Raw genomic sequence first — 22,737 nt, forward strand, 5'->3', positions numbered from 1 at the left:
AATGGATATCTTGTGAAAGAATTGTAAGAACAAACAACGTTTGTAGGCCGTACAACCTTTGCAATAGTACATGAGTCAATTCATTCAAAAGAGAAAAATCATTTTGCCTTCCCGGAAACTCAGCAAAATGTAACTTGATGTCAAGTTCTGGACATGTTTGATAATGATTTAGTTGCCACACTTGGGATTATGGTTGCTCGCTGTTGTTTCAAGCGTTGCTCACCGACTTTGTGTGAACGCTCAGACCCGGAAGGAAAATTCCAGGGAACATTGACGATGATGGATAACCTCAGGCAGCCAATGCTATCTCCCAGTGTGTATTACCAAATTACCTGTTCTGTTTTACAGTCCTTTCTTAATTCCAAGAATGTATAACATGAGAAAATGCTTCATAAAATATACGAAACTAAAAAATATAAAAATGAAACGGCTTCGATTGACACTGTTGTGAACCGGAAGTAGTTTGTTTGCAGTTCCGCCTACTTTCTTTCTGCTTTCTGGTCGCTGTGATGTATCTTTGGCTACGTTTCGTTCACACAAACGTGTGAAAATCTCAATTTAATTTGTAAAATAATACAAATTAATCGTGCACTTTAAACGTGGTGAATATTTGCGAGAAAGAGAAAGGAGATTTCAGAGAGGAACCGTGGGAAGTGCAAGAAGAGACCGAGCGAGGACATCGGTTGCCGGACGAAGCTAGCATGCAGGAAACAGACTTTCCAGTTGTGTTGAAAGAAGAAGGTTGGCAACTTTGATTTTTTTTAATAACATTTTTTTGCATTTTGTTTCGTCTCCTGCAGTCCATTTACGGCGTATATTGCTTTGAAAATTCATACCATGTGACACCACCAGGTAGCGCTCGGTTGAGGTCCCGATTATTCATTCATTATCTGCACCGCTTATCCCCAATAGGATCGTGGGGGTGCGGGAGCCCATCCCAGCTATCTTTGGGCAGTGGACACCTTGAAGTGGTAGCCAGCCAGTTGCAGGGCACACATAGAAAGACCACTCACTCGCTCATTCACACCTAGGGACAATTTCGACGCGCCAATTAACCCGACATGCTTTTGGAAAATGGGAGGAAACCAGTGTGCCCAAAGGAAACCCACGCAAGCACGGGGAGAACATGCAAACTCCACACAGGAAGGTTCGATCTCATGACCTCAGAACTATGCCGCACATGCGCTAACCACTGCGCCGCCGTACTGGTCACGATGATGTTTTCAGTAATTTGAAAATGTGACTTTCAAATGGGTTTTATTTTACAATTGATTTGATCATTTCAAAGTTTGATCATCATATGTAATGTTATGGTATGGATCGGAAAAAACCCCAACACATTTCTTATGTTAGATCGAACTCGCCTTGCCCATTTTTGCTCTAATCTGGTCTCTGGTAGCAGCTTTCAATGGCATGGAGCATAGCAGGAGACAATGAGACAAGGACAATGAAAACTGATACTTTGACATTTTGTGGGTTTCTTTTTCAGTATAAAAAAAAAGAAATCTGTAGAACAGATAAGTCCTTGTCGACTACCGTAAATTCCGGACTATAAGCCGCTACTTTTTCCCCAAACTTCCAACCCTGCGGCTTATTCAGTGATGCGGCCAATTTATGTCATTTTTCTAACAGCCGCCAGCGGCGCTCGAGTACAAAAGGTAAGATTTAGACCGCTGGAATATATGCGCCGAGGAAGACTGCAACTTCTTGGCTTGTCCATAAATTAAATTAGCGTAAACATACCCTCATCATGCAAAGTGCAAAAAGAAAGGCACATCAAAAAAATCCACCATCACCAACGGCTTCCGAAAAGCCCGTCTGCTGCGTGACGAAGAGAAGGGCACAGAATCAGAAGTGGATGAGAGTTCCAGCAACAGTGACAGCGAGAGTGAGGCTGCGGGAGCGTGGGACGACGTCTATATGATAAAGTTTCTTTCCGACAATGAGGAAGACGACTTTGATGGCTTCAGTTCTAAGGAGGAAGATGAGGACGGTTTACCCTGATTTTTACAAGTACCGTATGTTTTTTTAACAGAACCCGTTTACTGAGTTGCGAGCGTGTTGCTAGCGTGTTGCTACCATTAACTGCCCTGTCACAGGCACCGTTTGGGATGAAAGTTATATTATTATTATTAAAGCTTTGAAAACTCTCTCAGTGTACCGTTTTTCTTTGTAAATATGTGTAACCATGTATAATATGTATTTGCAACTGTATATTTTTGTAATGTATTTATTTGAGACACTTATACTGATATGTTTTGCACGGGCGAATGAAAAAGAAGGGGCGAAACAAACGCGGGGTGACGGGAACTGGGGTAAAGGTGAGACCTATTTGTGGACGCGGCGGACAATAGTGGATACATATTTTCCCCACCCTTACCTTTGGAAATATACACTTTTTTCCTTGGATTACTTTCAACGGGCACCCGGACTCTGCAGGTCTGCATCAAACGTTAAGTACCGGTATCATTTTCTGTTCATTTTGCCGGCTGTGATTTTTCGACTGTGTACTTTAATGAAGGACATTCAGTTTCAATCGCGGGACTTGAAGTCGGGTCTGGGTTCATTTTGTGTTTGTGTTACATTTTTTTTATGTGGGCGCATGCGGCTTATATACAGGTGCGGCTTGTGTAAGTACAAAATCTGTTTTCCTCTTAAAATGTGGTGGGTGCGGCTTATAATCAGGTGCGCTCTATAGTCCGGAATTTACGGTATTTCTATTTTAGATTTCTATATTGATTATGTCATCAGCGTCGACCAATCGTTGCGGTCTAAGTGTCAAAACATTTATCGTGCTTTTCAAAGAATTTGCTGTCCTAAAAGTGCCAGACGATCTGTCCAGCAAACCGATGTTGTGAATGAAATACATGAGCAGCTTGCAAAAGTTATTCCGGAAAAAAAAATCTGGAAAATTAGTACCATTTTCCTGTAAGGCTTTTAAAACCAATTCTTTTGCTGTATAAAATACATTTTTTGTGTGCATGAAAACATTTTACAAAACCATGCTTGTCTTTTATCCTGCAGATGAGACTAAAGAGCATCTTCTCCCTTGGCAACAGAAGCCAATATTGCCGGCTGTTAAAAAGGAGCAAGACGAAGATTTAGAGATGGTTGACATTAAGATAGAGGAGGAGCCCGTTCACGTTAAGGAGGAAGATCATTCAACAGAGTTGCCCGTGACTTGGGTCCATTTAACCTCTAAAAATCAACACGGAGAGAACAATGAGAAGGTTTCTCCAAGCAGCTCCCTTCCACATCAGACACCGGATGAGGATGACACGTTGGATTCTGCGCACACGAACGGCTACAAAAATTCGGAAGGTGTCTACACGTGTTCGCACTGTGGGAAAACGTTTCAATACAAAAGTCAATTTAAATATCATATGTTTGTCCATACTGGTGTAAAACCTTTTGCCTGCTCAATTTGTGATAAAAGTTTCGCCCAGAAGTCACAATTAAACAGGCACAAAAAAATCCACACGGATGAAAAACCTTTCGGTTGCTCAGTTTGCGGTAAAAACTTCTCAAGGAACTTTGACTTAAAACACCACTCAAAGACCCACACTAGCGGTCACTCCTTAAAAATCCACCCAAGAAACCACTCTGGTGAAAAACATTTCTCCTGCTCAATTTGTGGCAAAAAATTCAGCCATAGTGCGACTTTAAGAAGGCACACAACAATCCACACCGGTGATAAACCTTTTGTCTGCTCATTTTGTGGTAAAACATTCCGCCAGAAAGGAAACTTGAAACTCCACACGAGATACCACACTGGGGAAAAACCTTTCTCCTGCTCAGTTTGTGGACAAACATTCCGCCAGCAAGGAAACCTGCAAAGACACACAATCGTTCACACTGGTGAGAAACCCTTTTCTTGCTCCGTTTGTGGTCAAAAATTCACCCAGAGGGGAAGTTTGAAAATGCACACAAGAATACACACTGGTGAGAAACCTTTTTCCTGTTCAGTTTGTGGTAAAACATTCAACCGGAGAGCACACTTGAAACAACACACAACGACCCATGCTGTCGAGAAACCGTTTTCTTGTTCCGTTTGCTGTCAAAGATTTACGAGTCAGGTCAAAGCTCAGGATCACACGTGTGCTGGTGAGAATAGCAGTGATCTCTCTGAATGATATGAACTCAGTTTCTATTTACATACAAGAAATCACAGATGCGTGACACTAAAGGGTATTTGATGATTGAGTTTGTGACCTTCTTTGAAGATTGTTCTATAGGCGAGATTTATTTTGTTTTATATTAGTTAAGCCTCCAAGTTGTTAAGGGAATCCAAGCTAAACCTGATCGTTTTCCTTCAGCCTTTGAGTTTGGTTTAAATAATCGTTTGGTCTCTTTACTTGACCGCCACCTTGTGATTAAAATCAAAGGAGTAAAAATAATTTGCACATATATATTTCAAAGAAATGTCACGTCTGCTGAAGTTGTCTGTTTTTTTGTTTTTCTTCTCAAGAATTCTGAAAACCAGTGTTGTGGTTTTTTTTCGTGTACATGGCATGTATATCATGATGGTAATAAATGGCTCAAGTATTAGGAGAATTTGTGTTTATTTTTGTATGTATTTTTAACTCATCTCATTAGCTACACCGCTTATCCTCAGTAGGGTCGCGGGGGTGCTGGAGCCCATCCCAGCAATCATCGGGCAGTGGGCAGGGGACACCCTGAACTGGTTGCCATCCAATCGCAGGGCACACGGGGGACAGACAACTCACTCGCTCATTCACACCTAGGGACAATTTGGACCGGCCAATTCACCTGAAATGCATGTTTTTGGAATGTGGGAGGAAACCGGAGTGCCCGGAGGAAACCCACGCAAGCACGGGGAGGATATACATACATCCATCCATCCATTCATATCCTCAGTAAGGTTGTGCGAGTGCTGGAGACCATCTCGGCCATTGTCAGGCATTGGGCAGGGAACATCCTGAACCGGTTGCCAGCCAGTCGCAGGGCAAAAAGGGACAGACAACTCACTCGCTCACTCCAAGGGACAATTAGGACGAGCCAATTAACCTGAAATGCATGTTTTGGGAATGTGGGAGGAAACCCACGCAAGCACGGGGAGAACATACAAACTCCGCACAGGAAGTCTGGAGCTGGATTTGAACCCACGAAGGAGGTTCCCAAGACATGAACTGTGCCGCACATGCGCTAACTACTGCGCCGCCGTGCTGCCCGTTTTTTTAACTCATTTCCCGTAAAATGTTTCTCTTAAAAAAGTGTAGGTGCTAGCAAATTTTTGCCAATTTTACTCATTTCGTAATAGCCTACAGAAAACTATGTCCTGTGGACATATGTGGGAAAAAAATGTAAATGCTCTGCTTTTATATAGCGCTTTTCAAGTCAATGAAGACCTCACAAAGCCTTCACACTTACCCATTCACACACACACTCACACACCAATAGGGATTCAGCCATACAAGGCGCCTACCTGCTTATTGGGTGCATTAGGGATTCAGTGTCTTACCCAAGGACACTTAGACATATAACACGGAGGAGCAGGGAATCGAAAGCATTCATTAAGAAAAGTTTGAGAAAAAAATAAGCAAAAGTTCTGACACTATCATATAAATGTGGCATTTTTTTCCTTTTAAAAATACCTACTTGGGGAGCTAACATAATTGTTACCATGCCGCTTTGGGTAACCGAAAACCCCAAAAACTCACGAAAGGCCAGGCATAAAAACACAAAATTATGTTGGGAAAAATCACGTAATGTTCTAAAAATATGTATACAAAACGTGGTTAATGTGAATATAAAAGACGAAAGGTGTTTGTATTTTGTAAAAAAAAAACTCACGAAAGGGGTAGTAAATAAAACATTCGTTTTGGGGTGTTAATTGTCTTATTATTTTCTTTACTAGATTGCAAGTTTTCTCGTACTTTTCTGAAAATAGCTACCAGTGCTGGTTCATTGCGATTTTCTAGTAAACCCATTTTTTTAGCTTTTGACTGAATCTCTTTAACCCTACTTCCAATAAATAACATCGTTATGTAAAATATAGAGGTACTTTGTTTATACAACCCTTTATAACAATTCTTTCAGTGTACCAAACTGGTTTACTGTATTAAAAGAGAAGGAACAAGTTAAAAACAAAAAAAACAAGTAAAAACAATAAAAACAGTAGAATAGATTCAGCCTGGAGGCCGGAAATGAGATGCATCTCCAATGGGAGCTGATCGAGCTTTTTTGGCTCTTGTGCATATACTTTGTTAAATAGTGGTTGATTCTGTTGTTATTTCTTTTTGTGCCATGTCCAAATAAACTTTGTTCATTCATTTTTATTCCGAGTGGGTATTTTTAAAATAAAAATGATAGAAATCGACATCACGATGATGGATAACCTCAGGCAGCCTATGCAATGTCCCAATGTGTACAGTGGAACCTCGGTTTTCGAACGCCACTCAGTTCGAACAAATCGAAGATCGACCAAAAATTTCGAGAAATTCTTGCTTCGCTGTCCGGTCAAAAAATCGGAGTTCGAACGCCGGTAATGCGTGAGTGCTTACGCTAGGGTGCCATGCTGAGCGGTGTACAGGTATTTTAGCCCCTTATTATGCCTCCGAAGAAAAGCCAGTGCAAGCAGCAAAGTTGCTACAGGTGAAAAAAGAAAAGTAGTGCGTACAACTATTGCATTTAAGAAAGAAATAATAGCAAAATATGAAGGTGTGCGAGCGCCTTCTGCTGACCACCACAAAGGTAAGAAATCCTATTCATAATTATTTTCTTTATCCTTTATTTTTCATTTTTACACGTTCATGTTAGCGTAATCTTTCGTACGGAAGATTGCGATAACGCGAACGTACGATTAGCCTGGGTTAGCTTTGTTTACGTTGAATATTTGAGGTAAAAATTCAGTGTGTTCGAACGGAGCCCAACTTTCAGGGTGTTGGAACGGAGCCCCCTTTCCAATGAACCGCTCACCACTTGTTGTGGAGACCCGGGTGCTAAATGACTTGTAAACGACCTGATTTTTTTATTTTTACACGTTCATGTTAGCGTAATCTTTCGTACGGAAGATTACGATAACGTGAACGTACGATTAGCCTGGGTTAGCTTTATGTTTCTGTCAAACATTCAAGGTAAACATTCAGGGTGTTGGAACGGATTAAAAAGATTTACATTATTTTTAATGGGAAAAATGATTTCGGTGATCAGAAAAATCAGTTTTTGAACAGGGTTCTGGAACGGATTATGGTCGAGAACCGAGGTTCCACTGTATTACTAAATTACTCCACAAGACAGCAGGCTGCCTAAACATTTGACGTTCCAATATATTTTGCAGTCCTTTCTAAATTCCAAGAATGTATTTCATGACAAAATGCTTCATAAAATATACAAAACTAATACACTGTGAAAAATATAAAAACGAAACAGCTACGGTAGGCATTGTTGCGAACCGGAAGTAATTTATTTGAAGCTCCGCCCACTTTCTTTGTCCTTTCTGGTCGCTTAAATGTGTCTGGCTACGTGTCGTTCCGCTACAAACGTGTGAAAAATCTCAATTTAACTTGTAAAAAATCGAAAAAAATCGTGCACTTTAAATGTAATGAAAATGTGTGAAAGAGGGAAAGGAGATTTTAGAGAGGAACAGTGGGAAGTGCAAGAAGAGATCGAGGGAGAACATCGGCAGCCGGACGAAGCTAGCATGCAGCTTCTAGTTGTGTTGAAAGAAGAAGGTTGGCAAATTTAGTTTTTTTATTTAACATTTTTTGCATCTTACTTTAGTTCCTGCAGTCCATTGACGACGTATGTTACTTTTAAAATTCATACTCTTGATGCAGCTGCTCGGACGTGGCGTCTTTGAGACAATATCAAGTAGACGCTCATGTGACCAATATACACGGTTGGGTAGGGTTACTTTAACGTGATTACTTTCAATTACTTTTGGATTACTCCCATACCAAATATGCTAATACAAGACAAAAGAAACTAAATATGAATCAAATGATGACTCACAACACGTGGTAAGCTTTCTCTCCTGGTTTTGATCTCCGGCAAAACTGACATAAAATGCGACAGAAACAAAATGAAAATAAATCCAAACAGCTTGCCAACATCATTTTTGCCTTTCCATGTATTCCGTTACTCCCCAAGCCTGCACAAAATTGAGTCATTTTATTCCCATTTAGTATCTTTTGTCTTTTATTAGCATATTTGGTATTGGAGTAATACAAAAGTAATTGAAAGTAATCAAGTTAAAGTAACCCTACCCAACCCTGCCAATATAAGTTATTGGTCCAGAAGATAATCGTTTCAGTCGACCTAATAATAATAACAATTTTATCCTTTTCTGCTCTTTCGTTTGAAAGAAATCATTAGACGGAATCCCTGTAGATTTTTTTGCCCAATTGAATAAGTTCATATAATCTTAGATTGAAAGCTTTTTCATCGAATAACCCGTCAGCCTTCGTGTCGGGCGACTTTGAGGTAACGATTGAGCTAAGCCAATGATTCCCAAACTTTTGCAGACTGGCGCCCCCTTGGCTCCCCAGTGTATTACTAGCGCCCCCAATCTCCACCACACAGCACCCCCTCCCACCTCGACCATTTTTTTACTTTTAAATTCTTCAATCTGCAGAAGTAAAAGGCAGAAGCAAATGGAAGGGGACCAAGAGGAAGGCCGCGATTGACGTGGATGGATGGTGTTATGAGTGCACTGCAGGAAAGAGGTCTAAATATAACGGAAGCTAGAGCTCTTGTTGGTGATAGGAATGAGTGGAGAGGTGTTGTAAAAAGGATAGTGGGATGTTTAGAAGGGGATGGGCAGGGCACCTGTATGATGCGGCAGGGGTAAACCAGCGAAAGCTGTCGGGCCCTGCTGTTGAACAGAAGTGTGTGTTGTGTCACCCTGACCCGAGTGACATGGCCGCTTTTTTTTCGTCCCGTTTCATCTGGAGGGACGAAAGCATGACCGACTTGGGTGCCGAGGTGCTTCACTTGTTTGGGCATTTGGGTTGGCCATGATCCAAAAATGTTTGTGTGTGTTTTTTAGCCATTTTTTTCCCTTTTTTATAATTGTATGTGTTTGTCTTGCTGTCGGTGACCCTTCTTAAGGGATATGACCAAGGTAAGTAGATAGATAGATAGACAGAATAAAATTCTTCAATCGATAGAAGTACCTACCCACCTATGAAATGCACAAGATAGCACTTTAAGCTCATTAAAATAGTGGTCTGAGTAATTAGGTTTTTCTAGGGTTAATTATCGCATTATAAGGGGAACAATTGGCTGAGCTTGAGATGTATGTAGTCAACGAGTCACCAACTTAAAAAACGATTAGTTTAGTGATTCGAAGATTACTATTATTTTCTTTAGCAAAAAGTTGATTTAATGATGTTGCAATTGATCATAAACATAAGGAAAATGGGTAAAATGAAAAATACATCTTTTATTAAAGATACTGCTGATTCGCACAAAAATTGAATAAAAATGCGGGATAAAAAAAAATTAGGCACAGTCCTCTTTCAGTAGAGACATAAATCAATAGATAATCCTTTTAGTCCATTTTTAGGGGCAGGCAATACATGAATTTAAATCAAACACATTAGAAGCAGTACAGCAATGAGTACAACAAATATGCGCATTTTGTCATGTTCATTCGATGGTCAACTGCAAAGTACAGTGGAACCTCGGTCTCGACCATAATCCGTTCCAGAACCCTGTTCGAAAACCGATTTGTTCGATCACCGAAATCATTTTTCCCATTAAAAATAATGTAAATCGTTTTAATCCGTTCCAACACCCTGAATGTTTACCTGAATGTTTAACGTAAACATAAAGCTAACCCAGGCTAATCGTACGTCCGCGTTATCGTAATCTTCCGTACGAAATATTACGCTAACATGAACGTGTAAAAATAAATCAGGTCATTTACCAGTCATTTAGCACCCGGGTCTCCACAACAAGTGGTGAGCGGTTCATTGGAAAGGGGGCTCCGTTCCAACACCCTGATTGTTGGGCTCCGTTCCAACACCCTGAATGTTTACCTTGAATGTTTAATGTAAACATAAAGCTAACCCAGGCTAATTGTACGTTCGTGTTATCGTAATCTTCCGTACGAAACAACATGAACGTGTAAAAATTAAAAAAAAGGCTAAAACACTTCGTACACCTATATTAAAAGTGAAAGCAAAACGAAGCACGTCCGTACGCGATAACAGTTGGTCACGAAAAGAGCGATCAACACCCGTACACCGCTCAGCATCGCATCCTAGCGTACGCACTCAGCATTACCGGCGTTCGAACTCCGATTTTTTGACCGGACAGCGAAGCAAGAATTTCTCGAAATTTTGGGTCGGACTCCGATTTGTCCGAACTGAGAGGCGTTCGAAAACCGAGGTTCCACTGTATGTAACAAGAACTCAAGGAATCTCAACAGATTGATTTTAAACAGTTTCAACAACTTATCTTTGTTGTTTTTAACATTTTACAACTGACATTTGTTTTTTATTATAGTCAAATATATACGTATAAAATGTATAGTGGATGCCATCAAAGGCGTATTGGCTCGAATGTTACTTGAAAACGATGCGAGTCAAACTGTTTCGTTGAACTGTCTTTCTGCTTTCCTCTTAAAATGTTCATGTATCACCTAGGTACTGCCATGATACGCAAGGTCTGCTTTGCAAACTTTGCAAGTACTCCTTTTACTAGCCGTATTCTGTGTTTTTGTGTACATTTTACAAGACCATCCTTGTCTTGTGTCCTGCAGATGAGAGTGAAGAGCATCTTCTTCCTTGGCAACAGGAGCCAAAATTGCCTGCCGTTAAAAAGGAGCAAGACGAGGATTTAGAGATGGTTGCCGTTAAAATAGAGGAGGACCATTCGGAGCACGTTAACGTTAAAGAAGAAGATTATTCAACAGAGTTGCCTGTGACTTGGGTCCGTTTAACCTCTAAAGATCGACACGAAGAGTACAATGAGAAGGTTTCTCCAAGCAGCTACCTTCCACACCTGACAGCTGATGATGATGACACGGATTCTGCGCACACGAATGGCCACAAAAAGTCAGAAGGTGACTACACGTGTTCGCACTGTGGGAAAATGTTTCAATACGAAAGTCACTTGAAGTATCATATTTTTGTCCATACTGGTGTAAAACCTTTTGCCTGCTCAATTTGTGATCAAAGATTCGCCCAGAAGTCACAATTAAACAGGCACAACAAAATCCACACGGGTAAAAAACCTTTCGCCTGCTCAGTTTGCGGTAAAAACTTCTCTAGGAATGTAGACTTAAAATACCACTCAAGGACCCACACTAGCGGTCAAGATGTCACTCTGAGCGGGGCCTTAAAAATCCACCCAAGAAACCACACTGGTGAAAAACCTTTCTCCTGTTCAATTTGTGGCAAAAAATTCACCCATAGTGCGACTTTAAAAACGCATACAACAATCCACACCGGTGATAAACCTTTTGTCTGCTCATTTTGTGGTAAAACATTCCGCCAGAAAGGAAACTTGAAAATTCACACGAGATACCACACTGGGGAAAAACCATTTTTCTGCTCAATTTGTGGTCAAACATTCAGCCAGCAAGGAAACCTGAAAACGCACACAATCATTCACACTGGTGAAAAACTTTTTCCCTGCTCAATTTGTGGTAAAGAATTCCGTCAACAAGGAAACTTGAAAAAACACATTCGAATTCACACTGGTGAGAAACCTTTTGGCTGCTCAGTGTGCGGCCAAAAATTCACTGAGAGCGGGGCCTTAAAAATCCACACAAGGACCCATACTGGTGAAAAACAGTTTTCCTGCTCCGTTTGTGGTGAAAAATTCACCCAGAAAGTAAGTTTAAAAATACACACAAGAATACACACTGGTGAAAAACCTTTTTCTTGTTCAGTTTGTGGTAAAACATTCAACCGGATAGCAAACTTAAAAAAACACACAATGACCCACGCTGTGGAGAAACCGTTTTCTTGTTCCGTTTGCGGTGACAGATTCTCAAGTCAGGTTAAAGCTCAGGATCACACATGTGCCGGTGAGAATAGCAGTGATCTCTGATTGAACTCTAAGGGAATTTGATGATTGAGTTTGTGACCTTCTTTGAAGATTGTTCTATAGGCGAGATTTATTTTGTTTTATATTAATTAAGCCTCCAAGTTGTTAAGGGAATCCAAGCTAAACCTGCTCTTTTTCCCTTCACCCTTTGTTTCTGGTTTCAATTATCGTTTGGTCTCTTTACTCGACTGCAACCTTGTGATTAAAATTAAAAGTAAAAATAATTAGCACATATATTTCAAAGAAATGTCACATCTGCTGAAGTTGTCTGTTTTTTTTTCTAACAAATTCAGAAAACCAAAGGACAGGTGTTGTGTTTTTTTCGTGTAGATGGTATGTATATCATGATGGTAATAAATGGCTCAAGTATCCGGAGAAATGGTGCGACTTGTTTATTTTTTTATGTATTTTTAACTCATTCATGTTTCTCTTGAAAATAGCGTAGGTGCTAGCAGATATTTGCTAATTTTACTCATTTCTTATGGCCTACAGAAAACCCCACAAAGGTATGTAGAAACAAATCTCGTAAGGGGTTAGTATTTTGATAAAAACACAATACCACTCCATCTGGGTACTTACTTGTCAGCTGACCTCACATGGACTGTCAACTACTGATATTCTAAAGTCAGCCAGACAAAGGCTCTACTTCCTTCGTCAACTCAAATCATTCGGAGTCCGTCAATCCATTCTAGTCATTTTTTATCGTGCTATCATTGAATCCGTCTTAACTAGGTCAATCACAGTTTGGTTTAGTCGCGTCAATCAGAAAGAATTGTCAAAGATGGAATCAGTAGTGAGGACGGCAGAGGAAATAATAGGTACTGGCCTCCCGTCCCTGCAAAGTATCTACATCGATTGAACTAGAAAACGGACACTAAAAATTATAGACGATCCCAGTCACCCTGCTTGCAGCTACTTTGATTACCTGCCGTCAGGTCGCCATCTTTGCTCCATTGCAAGCAAGACTTCATGTCTTAAAGAGAGTTTTTACCCTTCCGCTATCCGTATGTTCAACGGGAATTGATTTAGGTCACAGGTGTCAAACAGGCGGCCCGCGGGCCAGATCAGGCCCGCGAAGGGATTGAATCCGGCCCGCGAGATAATACTCAGAGAAGCGCAAGAGAAAATCAAGCTGCAGGTTGAAATATGTCAACTTGATGTTGCCAAAACCAGGTGCCTCTCACAAAGACATTGTACTTGTAATTATTTCTCTCTCTCTCTCTCTCTCCCCTTTTCTTCCACTATGTCTCTGTCCCTCTCTCTCTCTCTCTCTCTCTCTCACCCCTTTTCTTCCACTCTGTCTCTTTTACTCTCTGTGTCTCTCTTTTTCTCTTCCTTTGTTGCTCTTTGTCTCTTTCTCTCACTGTGTATTTTAACCTCTATTGCTCTAACTTTCTTTTTTCTCTTTTCTCTTTCTCTCTTCCTACCCTTTGCACATTCTTTTCTCTCCTCCTGTCTTTCCATTTCTCTTTGGATTTTTTTCTTCCTCTCCTTTTCTTTTCCCCCCCTCTCACGACATTTTATCTTTTGTTTCTCACGCTCTCTCCCTCTCTCTCGTTTTCTTTCTTTTTGGACCGCCCTCTCTCCTTTTCCCTCCCTCTTTCTCTTATTTCTTTATCTCGTTTTCTTTATCTTTAATCTACTAGTCCGGCCCCCGACAGAATGTTTGTTCGATCGTGTGGCCCCCGAGTTAGAATGAGTTTGACACCGCTGATTTAGGTTATTATGTATAGTATTATGCCAATGGCGTTCCTCAGGCCTATTCTACTAAAGTCTTGTTATTTACATATTCTTTATTTTTAAACTATTCTATAAATTTACCTTGTATTATACACTACAATATCTTTTTTTACTCTATTCTTTTAAATCTATTATTTTATCACTATTGAGTGTTCGCTTGTCAAATGATTTCTTGTATATAGCATAATTATGGTTTATACGGGCTGAATAAAAAATAAATACAATACAATACTGTCTAGTGTATATATAAAAAAAGACGAAAGGTGTGAAAGGTATGTTGTAAAAAAAAAAACAAACATGAAAGAGGTAGTAAATAAAGCACTCGTTTTGGGGTTTGATTGTCTTAAAATGATAAATGGTCTGCATTTATATAGCGCTTTTCAAGTCAATGAAAACCTCCCAAAACGCTTTACAATGTGCTTCACACTTACCCATTCACACACTCTCACACACAAATAGTAGCCATGCAAGGCGAGCGCTCTACCGCCTGAGCTAATGCTGCCCCCAAAATCTTTTGGTGGTAATTTATCTATACAACCCTTTATAACAGGGGTGTCAAACAGGCGGCCCGCGGGCCGGATCAGGCCCACTAAGGGATTAAATCCGGCCCGCGAGACAACACTCAGAGAAGTGCAAGAGAAAAACGAGCTGCATGTTGAAATATGTCCACTTGATGTGGCCAAAGCCAGCTGCCTCTCACAAACACTGTACTTGTATTTACCCCTCTCTCTCTCTCTTTCTCTCTCTTCCTCTGTTTTCTCTCATTCTCCATCTCTTCCTTTCACTTTCTCTCTCTCTCTTTTTTTGTTCCTTTTTGTCTTTCTCTGTGTCTTTTTACCTTATTATTCTCTCTCTTCCCTTTTCCTTTTCTCTCCCTCTCTTCTCTCTTTCTCCCTCTTTCTCTTGCTTTCCCTTCTCTTTTTCTCTCCTTCTCTTTTCTCTCCTTCTCGCTTTCTAATTCTCTGTGTATTTCTTTCTTTCTCTTTACCTCCCCCTCTCTCACTCGTTCTCTTTTTATCTCTTTTGTTTCTCACATTCTCTTTCTTTCTCTCTCTCTCTTTCTTTCTCCCTTTCTCTCTTTATTTGTCCCACCCTCTCTCTTTTTCATTCTCTTTAATCTACTAGTCCGGCCCCCGAGAGAATATTTGGTCTTTCGTGTGGCCCCCGGGTTAAAATGAGTTTGACACCCCTGCTTGATAACAATTCTTTGGGTGTACCAAACTGGTTTACTGTATTAAAAGAGAAGCAACAAGTTGAAAAACAAACAAAAATGTAAAATCAAAACGGTATAATACAACAGCCTGGAGGCCAGAAATAAGACCCATCTGCTGATCCCAGAGCTTTTTTTGGTTTTGTGCAAATACTTTGTTAATAGAATAGAATATACCTTTATTGTCATTGTTACAAAATGGGTTAACATATTGTGACAACGAAAGTGGGCATGACACTCCAGTTTCACACATTCACAGTGAGGTAAAAAAGCCAAGAAGATAAAGGAACAGAGAAGATAAGGTTATAAAACAAGGAGGATAAGGTTATTATCCTTATTATTATTAATAAGTGGTTGATTCTGTTATTTCTTTTTGTGCCGTTTCCAAATAAACTTTGTTCATTCGTTTTTATTCCGAGTGGGTATTTATAAACTAAAAATGATAGAAATCGACGTTAAGACGATGGATAACCTCAGGCAGCCTATGCAAAGTCCCAATGTGTATTACCAAATTACTCCACAAGCAGGGTTGGGTAGGGTTACTTTAACTTGATTACTTTCAGTTATTTTTGGATGACTCTGATACCAAATATGCTAATAAAAGACAAAATAAACTGAATATGAATAAAATGATGACTCACAACACGTGGTAAGCTTTCTCTCCTGGCTTTGATCTCTTTGATCTCCGGCAAAAACGAACATCAAATGCCACAGAAACAAAATGAAAAGAAATCCAAACAGCTTGCCAACATCATTTTTGTCATTCCATGTATTCTGTTACTCCCTTCACTTTAGTAATTTTATTCATATTTAGTTAGTCAAAGAGATCAAAGCCAGGAGAGAAAGCTTACCACGTGTTGTGAGTCATCCTTTTATTCATATTGAGTTTCTTTTGTCTTTTATTAGCATATTTGGTATTGGAGTAATCCAAAAGTAATTGAAAGTAATCCAGTTAGAGTAACCCTACCCAACCCTGTCCACAAGATAGCGGACTGGCTAACGTTTGCCGTTCCGATATATTTTGAGACCTTTTCTACATTCCAAGTTTATTTTTTCATGCCAAAATGCTTCATAAAATATACAAAAAACTAATACACTGTGATAAATATAAAAATGAAACAGCTTCGTTTGGCACGTTTGTGAACCGGAAGTAGTTTATTTGAAGTTCCGCCCACTTTCTTTGTCCTTTCTGGTCGCTTTGATGGATCTGGCTTCGTGTCGTTCCGCTACAAACGTGTGAAAAATCTCAATTTAACTTGTAAAAAATCGAAAACAATCGTGCACTTTAAATGTCATGAAAATGTGTGAAAGAGGGAAAGGAGATTTTGGAGAGGAACTGTGGGAAGTGCAAGAAGAGACCGAGGGAGAACGTCGGCAGCCGGACGAAGCTAGCATGCGGCTTCTAGTTGTGTTGAAAGAAGAAGGTTGGCAACTTATTTTTTTTTCTTACATATTTTGCATCTTATTTTTGATTCCTGTACTCCATTGACGACGTATGTTACTTTTAAAATTCATACTCTTGATGCAGCTGCTAGGACGTGCTGTTAACTTTATTGAGTCAAAATCAAGTGCCTCAAACAGGCGGCCCGCGGGCCAGATCAGGCCCGCTAAGGGATCGAATCCGGCCCGCGAGACAACACTCAGAGAAGTGCAAGAGAAAAACAAGCCGCAGGTTGAAATATGTCAACTTGATGTTGCCAAAGCCAGGTGCCTCGAACAAAGACACTACTTATATTTATCTATCTCTCTCTCTCTCTCTCTCTCTCCCCCACCCTCTCTCTATTTCTTTTTCACCCCTTTTTTTATCTATCTCTCTTCTACATCTTATCCCCCACTCTCTCTCTTCCACCCCTTTTCTCCCTCTCTCTCTCTCTTCCACCCCTTTTCTCCCTCCCTCTCTCTCTTTTCCACCCCTTTTCTCTCTCTCTCTCTCTCTCTCTCTCTTTTCCACACCGTATCTTCCACTCTCTCTCTTCCACCCTTTTTCTCCCACTCTCTCTCTTTTCCATCCTTTTTCTCCCACTCTCTCTCTCTCTCTTTACACCCTTTTTCTCCCACTCTCTCTCTCTCTCAATCTCTCTCTCTCTTTTTCATCCTTTTTCTCCCTCTCTCTCTCTCTCTTTTCCACCCTTTTCTCCCACACTGTCTCTCTCTTTTCCACCCTTTTTCTCCCACACTGTCTCTCTCTCTCTCTCTCTCTCTCTTCCACCCCTTTTCTCCCACTCTGTCTCTTTCACTCTCTGTCTCCCTTTGTTCCTCTTTGTCTCTTTTCTCTTTCTCTCTTCCTACCCTTTGCGCTTTCTTTTCTCCTTTCTCTCCTTCTGTCTTTCTATTTCTCTCTGGATTTCTTTCTTCCTCTCCCTTTCTTTTCCCCCTCTCTCACGACTTATCTTTTGTTTCTCACGCTCTCTCCCCCTCTCTCCTTTTCCCTCCCTCTTTCTCCTATTTCTTTATCTCTCTTTTTCTTTCTCTTTAATTTACAAGTCCGGCCCCCGACAGAATGGTTTTTCTATTTTGTGGCCCCCGAGTTCAAATGAGTTTGACACCCCCGGTTTAGAAGATGATCGTTTTAGCCGACCTAAAATGTTTATCCTTTTAAGTCAAGTCATGTTTATTTGTATAGCCCTTAATCACAAAGAGTTTCAAAGAGCTGCACAGACCACAGATTATTGCAAACGACAGACTAATATTATACCGTCCCCTGATCTAAAACCTATATGAGGGCAAAGGAAAAGTCAAAAACCTCAAAATGAGGATTATGAAGAAAACCTTGAGAAGGGGCTGCACATGAGGTCATCCCTCTTCCAGGATGACCAGGCTGCAATAGATGTTGTAATAACAATGAATACACCGATATCATCAACAGGAAATATGGGTCATTCATAAGCTATAGAATAGAAGTGTGTTTTAAGTTTAGATTTAAACATTTCCACTGAGGTTGCAGATCCAATATCAGAGGGAAGAGCATTCCACTGCACCAAGGCACCCAATGGAAAACACTGTCGGATTTCTTCTTGGCTCTTGGGATCACTAGTTGTCAGGTTCAACCCAACACTTGTAACAAAAACCTGTATACAAAAAAAGACACAGAGAATTTTGTATGGTTTACTTGCAAGGGAAGCGAACGGAAAACTGCTTTTGGTTACAGTTCCTCCAACTCACTCCAAAGCAGCCTTCCCTCTCCTTGCCTTTTATTCAGAAAAGGAACACCCTAGTTACGAGGTGGTTTCGACTGCTAAACAGAAGAATGCATTTGAAGGTTAAATGTACCAGTTTAAAACCAGTTCTTGCACAACAACTTGTTATTTGAAATGTGACTGATTAACTCTCTTCCAATATACTCAGGAAAAGATCCTTGGCCTTCAGGTCAAATCTGTAACTGATTCACACCATTTATTCTCTCTTGCCAGGGTGTAGTGGAAGACTTTTGCTGAGAGAATATCTTATTTTGTAAGCACGATATCTCACAAGAAAACATATAACACACATAAATTATAGTAAAGTTGAATAACTTATGTACATTATTCCAACACTAGTAGACCAGTGTTTTCAGAGCGAAGGCTCCGGACCGGAACATAAGGGGAAATTCGATCTGAAAGATATGAGGGAGCAAGTCCATGCATGATTTTGTATAATACCAACAGAACCTTAAAATCACAGCTTAAGTTAACAGGGAGCCAATGCAGGTTAGCTAAAATCGGGGTCGTTTGATAAAACTTTCTTGTCGTAGTTAAAAGCCTCGCTGCAGCATTTTGTACCAGCTGAAGGCTCTTGATTTTGGACTTCGGGAGACGTGAGAGTAGTGCATTACAGTCATTGAGACGGGAGGTAACAAACGCGTGAATTATTATCCCTGCATCGGACTAGGATAGCATACGGCGAATTTTAGCAATGTTGCAAAGATGGAAAAAAGCTGTTTTAGTCATATTCTTAACATTTATTTGGAAGGACAGATCGGGGTCAAATATGACCAGGGTTGGGTAGGTTTACTTTAACTGGATTACTTTCAATTACCTTTGGATTACTCTAATACCAAATATGCTAATAAAAGACAAAAGAAACTAAATATGAATAACATTATGACTCACAACACGTGGTAAGCTTTCTCTCCTGGCTTTGATCTCTTTGATCTCCGGCAAAACGAACATAAAATGCGACAGAAACAAAATGAAAATCAATCCAAACAGCTTGCCGACATCATTTTTGCCGTTCCGTGTGTTCCGTTACTCCCCAAGCCTGCACAAAATGTAGTCATTTTTTCCTTGCATGGATGACGCTGCTATCAGTTAGTTAGTGTGCAAAAGAGAAAAAGTGTGAAGCACATTGTAAAGCGCTTTGGGAGGTTTTTAATGACTTGAAAAGCGCTATAGAAATGCAGAACATTTATTGCGCATGAGTCACTCTCATTAGAGATTGTAATCGTGGAGAGATGCCTCACTACTGGGGAAAAAACGTGACAATCGTTGAAATTGGAATTCCTTGTCGACTATTTCTATTTCAGATTTCCTTATTGATTATCGTCGATAGTGTTGACCAATCGCAGTCTTGGTGTCAAAACCTTCGTCGTGCTTTTTTCACAACACCATTCTTGTCTTGGGGCGGCAGTAGCTCGGAAGGTAGAGCGCTCGTTTTGGGATCAAGAGATCACAGTTCGAATCCCGGCTCCTCCGTGTTACATGTCGAAGTGTCCTTGGGTAAGACACTGAACCCCTAATACCCCCAATAAGCAGGTTAGCGCCTTACATGGCTGCAAGGCCGCTATTGGGAAATGTGGAGCACATTGTAAAGCGCTTTGGGAAGTCTTGACTTGAAAAGCGCTATAGAAATTTCATATTTATTTTTTTCAAACGTGTTTATTGATGTAGTTTAACATGTTATATTGTACGTGTGTTTCGTTATAGCATTCTGTACATCTCATCTCATTCGCTACACCGCTTATCCTCAGTAGGGTTGCGGGGGTGCTGGAGCCCATCCCAGCAATCATCGGGCAGTGGGCAGGGGACATCCTGAACTGTTTGCCAGCCAATCGCAGGGACACACAGGGACAGACAACTCGCTCGCTCGCTCATTCACACCTAGGGACAATTTGGACCGGCCAATTCACCTGAAATGCATGTTTTTGGAACGTGGGAGGAAACCGGAGTGCCTGGAGGAAACCCACGCAAGCACGGGGAGAACATACAAACTCCGCACAGGAAGTCTGGAGTTGGATTTGAACCCACGCAGGAGGTTCCCAAGACATGAACTGTGCCTGTACATATTCTTGATAATTAAGAAAAAAACTAAAAAGAAAAATCAAAAACAATTGTAATCAGCGTAACTAAAATATCCATTAATAACACTTTAAATTTAAATTTGTGGATAAAGATACGAGGAAAAAATTAGTCGGCATTTCTATTTTGTAAACCAAACCATCATATCAACCATTGATGTGTAGTGCCTCATTTCGACTCCCCTGCAAAACCCTCCCCCCTGCTGCGCTTCCGACAATAGTTTTAATAAGCTTATTATATAGAATAGGATTGCTATTGTCGGAAGCGCAGCAGAATGCGTGTTCACGCGAGGGGGGAGGGTTTTGCAGGGGAGTCACAATTTAGGCACTACAGCGCCAGACGCATGCGCACAGTAGCATCAACCGCTTTGTTTGCACGAAAAAAAACGATACCGAGATAGAGGCTACCGCGGCGAACTTTTTTGACTCGATTGATTTGCCGTTTCATGATAGTCTGTGTATACCGGATGGTACCCATCATTGACAAATTTGTCTTTTCCCGTACGGATTTTCTTGTATGTCGTACACGTCATTTCAGATCATTTCATTTCTTGCAGATGAGAGTGAAGAGCATCTTCTTCATTGGCAACAGGATCCAATATTGCCTGCCGTTAAAAAGGAGCCAGACGAGGATTTAGAGATGGTTGACGTTAAAATAGAGGACCAATCGGAGCCCGTTCACTTTAAAGAGGAAGATTATTTAACAGAGTTGCCTGTGACTTGGGTCCGTTTAACCTCTAAAGAGCAACATGATGAGAACAATGAGAAGGTTTCTCCAAGCAGCTCCCTTCCACACCAGACACCGGATGAGGATGACACGTTGGATTCTGCGCACACGAATGGCGACAAAAAGTTGGAAGGTGACTACATGTGTTCCCACTGCGGGAAAACGTTTAATTTCAAATGTCAATTGAAATATCATATGTTTGTCCATACTGGTGTAAAACCTTTCGCCTGCTCAATTTGTGATCAAAGATTCGCCCAGAAGTCACAATTAAACAGGCACAACAAAATCCACACGGGTAAAAAACCTTTCGCCTGCTCAGTTTGCGGTCAGAAATTTGGCGAGAAGGGACATTTAAAAAGCCACACAAGAACCCACACCGGTGAAAAACCTTTTGCCTGCTCAGTTTGCGGTCAAAAATTCACCCAGAAATCACAATTAAATAGGCACACAAGAACCCACTCCGGTGAAAAACCTTACGCCTGCTTAGTTTGCGGTCATAAATTTAGCCAGAAAGGAGGTTTAAAAAGCCACATAAGAACCCACACTGGTGAAAAACCTTTTGCCTGCTCAGTTTGCGGTAAAAACTTCTCTAGGAATGTCGACTTAAAATACCATTTAAGGACCCACACGAGTGATAAAGCTTCTTCCCTCTCAGTGTGCGGTCCAAACGTCGCCCAGAGCATGGCCTTAAAAATCCACCCGAGAAACCACACTAGAGAAAAACCTTTCTCCTGTTCAATTTGTGGCAAAAAATTCACCCATAGTGCGACTTTAAAAACGCACACAACAATCCACACCGGTGATAAACCTTATGTCTGCTCATTTTGTGGTAAAAAATTCCGCCAGAAAGGAAACTTAAAAATCCACACGAGATACCACACTGGGGAAAAACCTTTTTCCTGCTCAGTTTGTGGTCAAACATTCAGCCAGCAAGGAAACCTGAAAAAACACACCATCATTCACACTGGTGAAAAACCCTTTTCCTGCTCAGTTTGTGGTCAAAAATTCACTCATAGCGGTTCTTTAAAAATCCACACAAGAACTCACACGGGTGAGAAACCATATTCCTGCTCAGTTTGTGGTCAAAATTTTACCCAGAAAGGGAGTTTCAACACACACAAAAGAATACACAGTGGTGAAAAACTTTTTCCCTGTTCAGTTTGTGGTAAAAAATTCAAGCGGAAAACACATTTAAAAATACACACAATAACCCACGCTGTGGAGAAACCGTTTTCTTGTTCCGTTTGCGGTGAAAGATTCTCAAGTCAGGTCAAAGCTCAGGATCACACGTGTGCTGGTGCGATTAGCAGTGATCTCTCTGATTGATATGGACTCAGTTTGCATTTTCATTTAAGACATCACAGCTACCACGGAATGAACTGATTTGACGTCCAGGTCACGTCCAAACTGTATTAGTTTATAGTTGTGCTAGTTTTTAAATTGTTTTTTAATGCATGGGTTTTGCAGATTGCAACTTTTTAATTAATGATTATGTAAGATACATAAAATATACTGTAAATATGTAGATACATAAAATATGAATCATGAAAAATAACATTAATTACTGCACAGAATGGTGTACAACCTATTGACTTCTCTACTGAAGTACATTCTGAATGTATTTTGTATACACGTGTATATATGTTAGACGTTTTTGAGTTACTTAGCCATGATGATCTCTTTACAAGATGTATTTTAAATCTACCTACCTACCTACCTACCTACTTACCTAACCACCCACCCACCCTCAGAATCAGCCACAAGCGT

At 40.6% G+C, this 22,737-nt stretch overlaps 1 protein-coding gene and 1 pseudogene across 2 annotated transcripts; both read left to right on the top strand.

Moving 5' to 3' along the window:
- Window positions 1–464: 464 nt before the first annotated feature.
- LOC148350007 (uncharacterized) lies at window positions 465–4,548 on the top strand. The gene is made up of 2 exons (XM_088355849.1): window positions 465–741; window positions 3,025–4,548. The coding sequence occupies exons 1-2, from the start codon at window positions 702–704 to the stop codon at window positions 4,131–4,133; spliced, it is 1,149 nt and encodes a 382-aa protein (XP_088211975.1). The 5' UTR covers window positions 465–701; the 3' UTR covers window positions 4,134–4,548.
- A 2,891-nt stretch (window positions 4,549–7,439) lies between these two features.
- On the top strand, window positions 7,440–22,326 carry LOC148350008 (uncharacterized; annotated as a pseudogene). The gene is made up of 3 exons (XR_015853036.1): window positions 7,440–7,694; window positions 10,730–11,203; window positions 21,191–22,326. The product of XR_015853036.1 is annotated as an uncharacterized LOC148350008 (transcript).
- Window positions 22,327–22,737: the final 411 nt, after the last annotated feature.

Source organism: Urocampus carinirostris, chromosome 16 (assembly GCF_059441175.1).
Source record: "Urocampus carinirostris isolate Australia breed hairy pipefish chromosome 16, RoL_Ucar_1.0, whole genome shotgun sequence".
Taxonomy (NCBI): Eukaryota; Metazoa; Chordata; class Actinopteri; order Syngnathiformes; family Syngnathidae; genus Urocampus; species Urocampus carinirostris.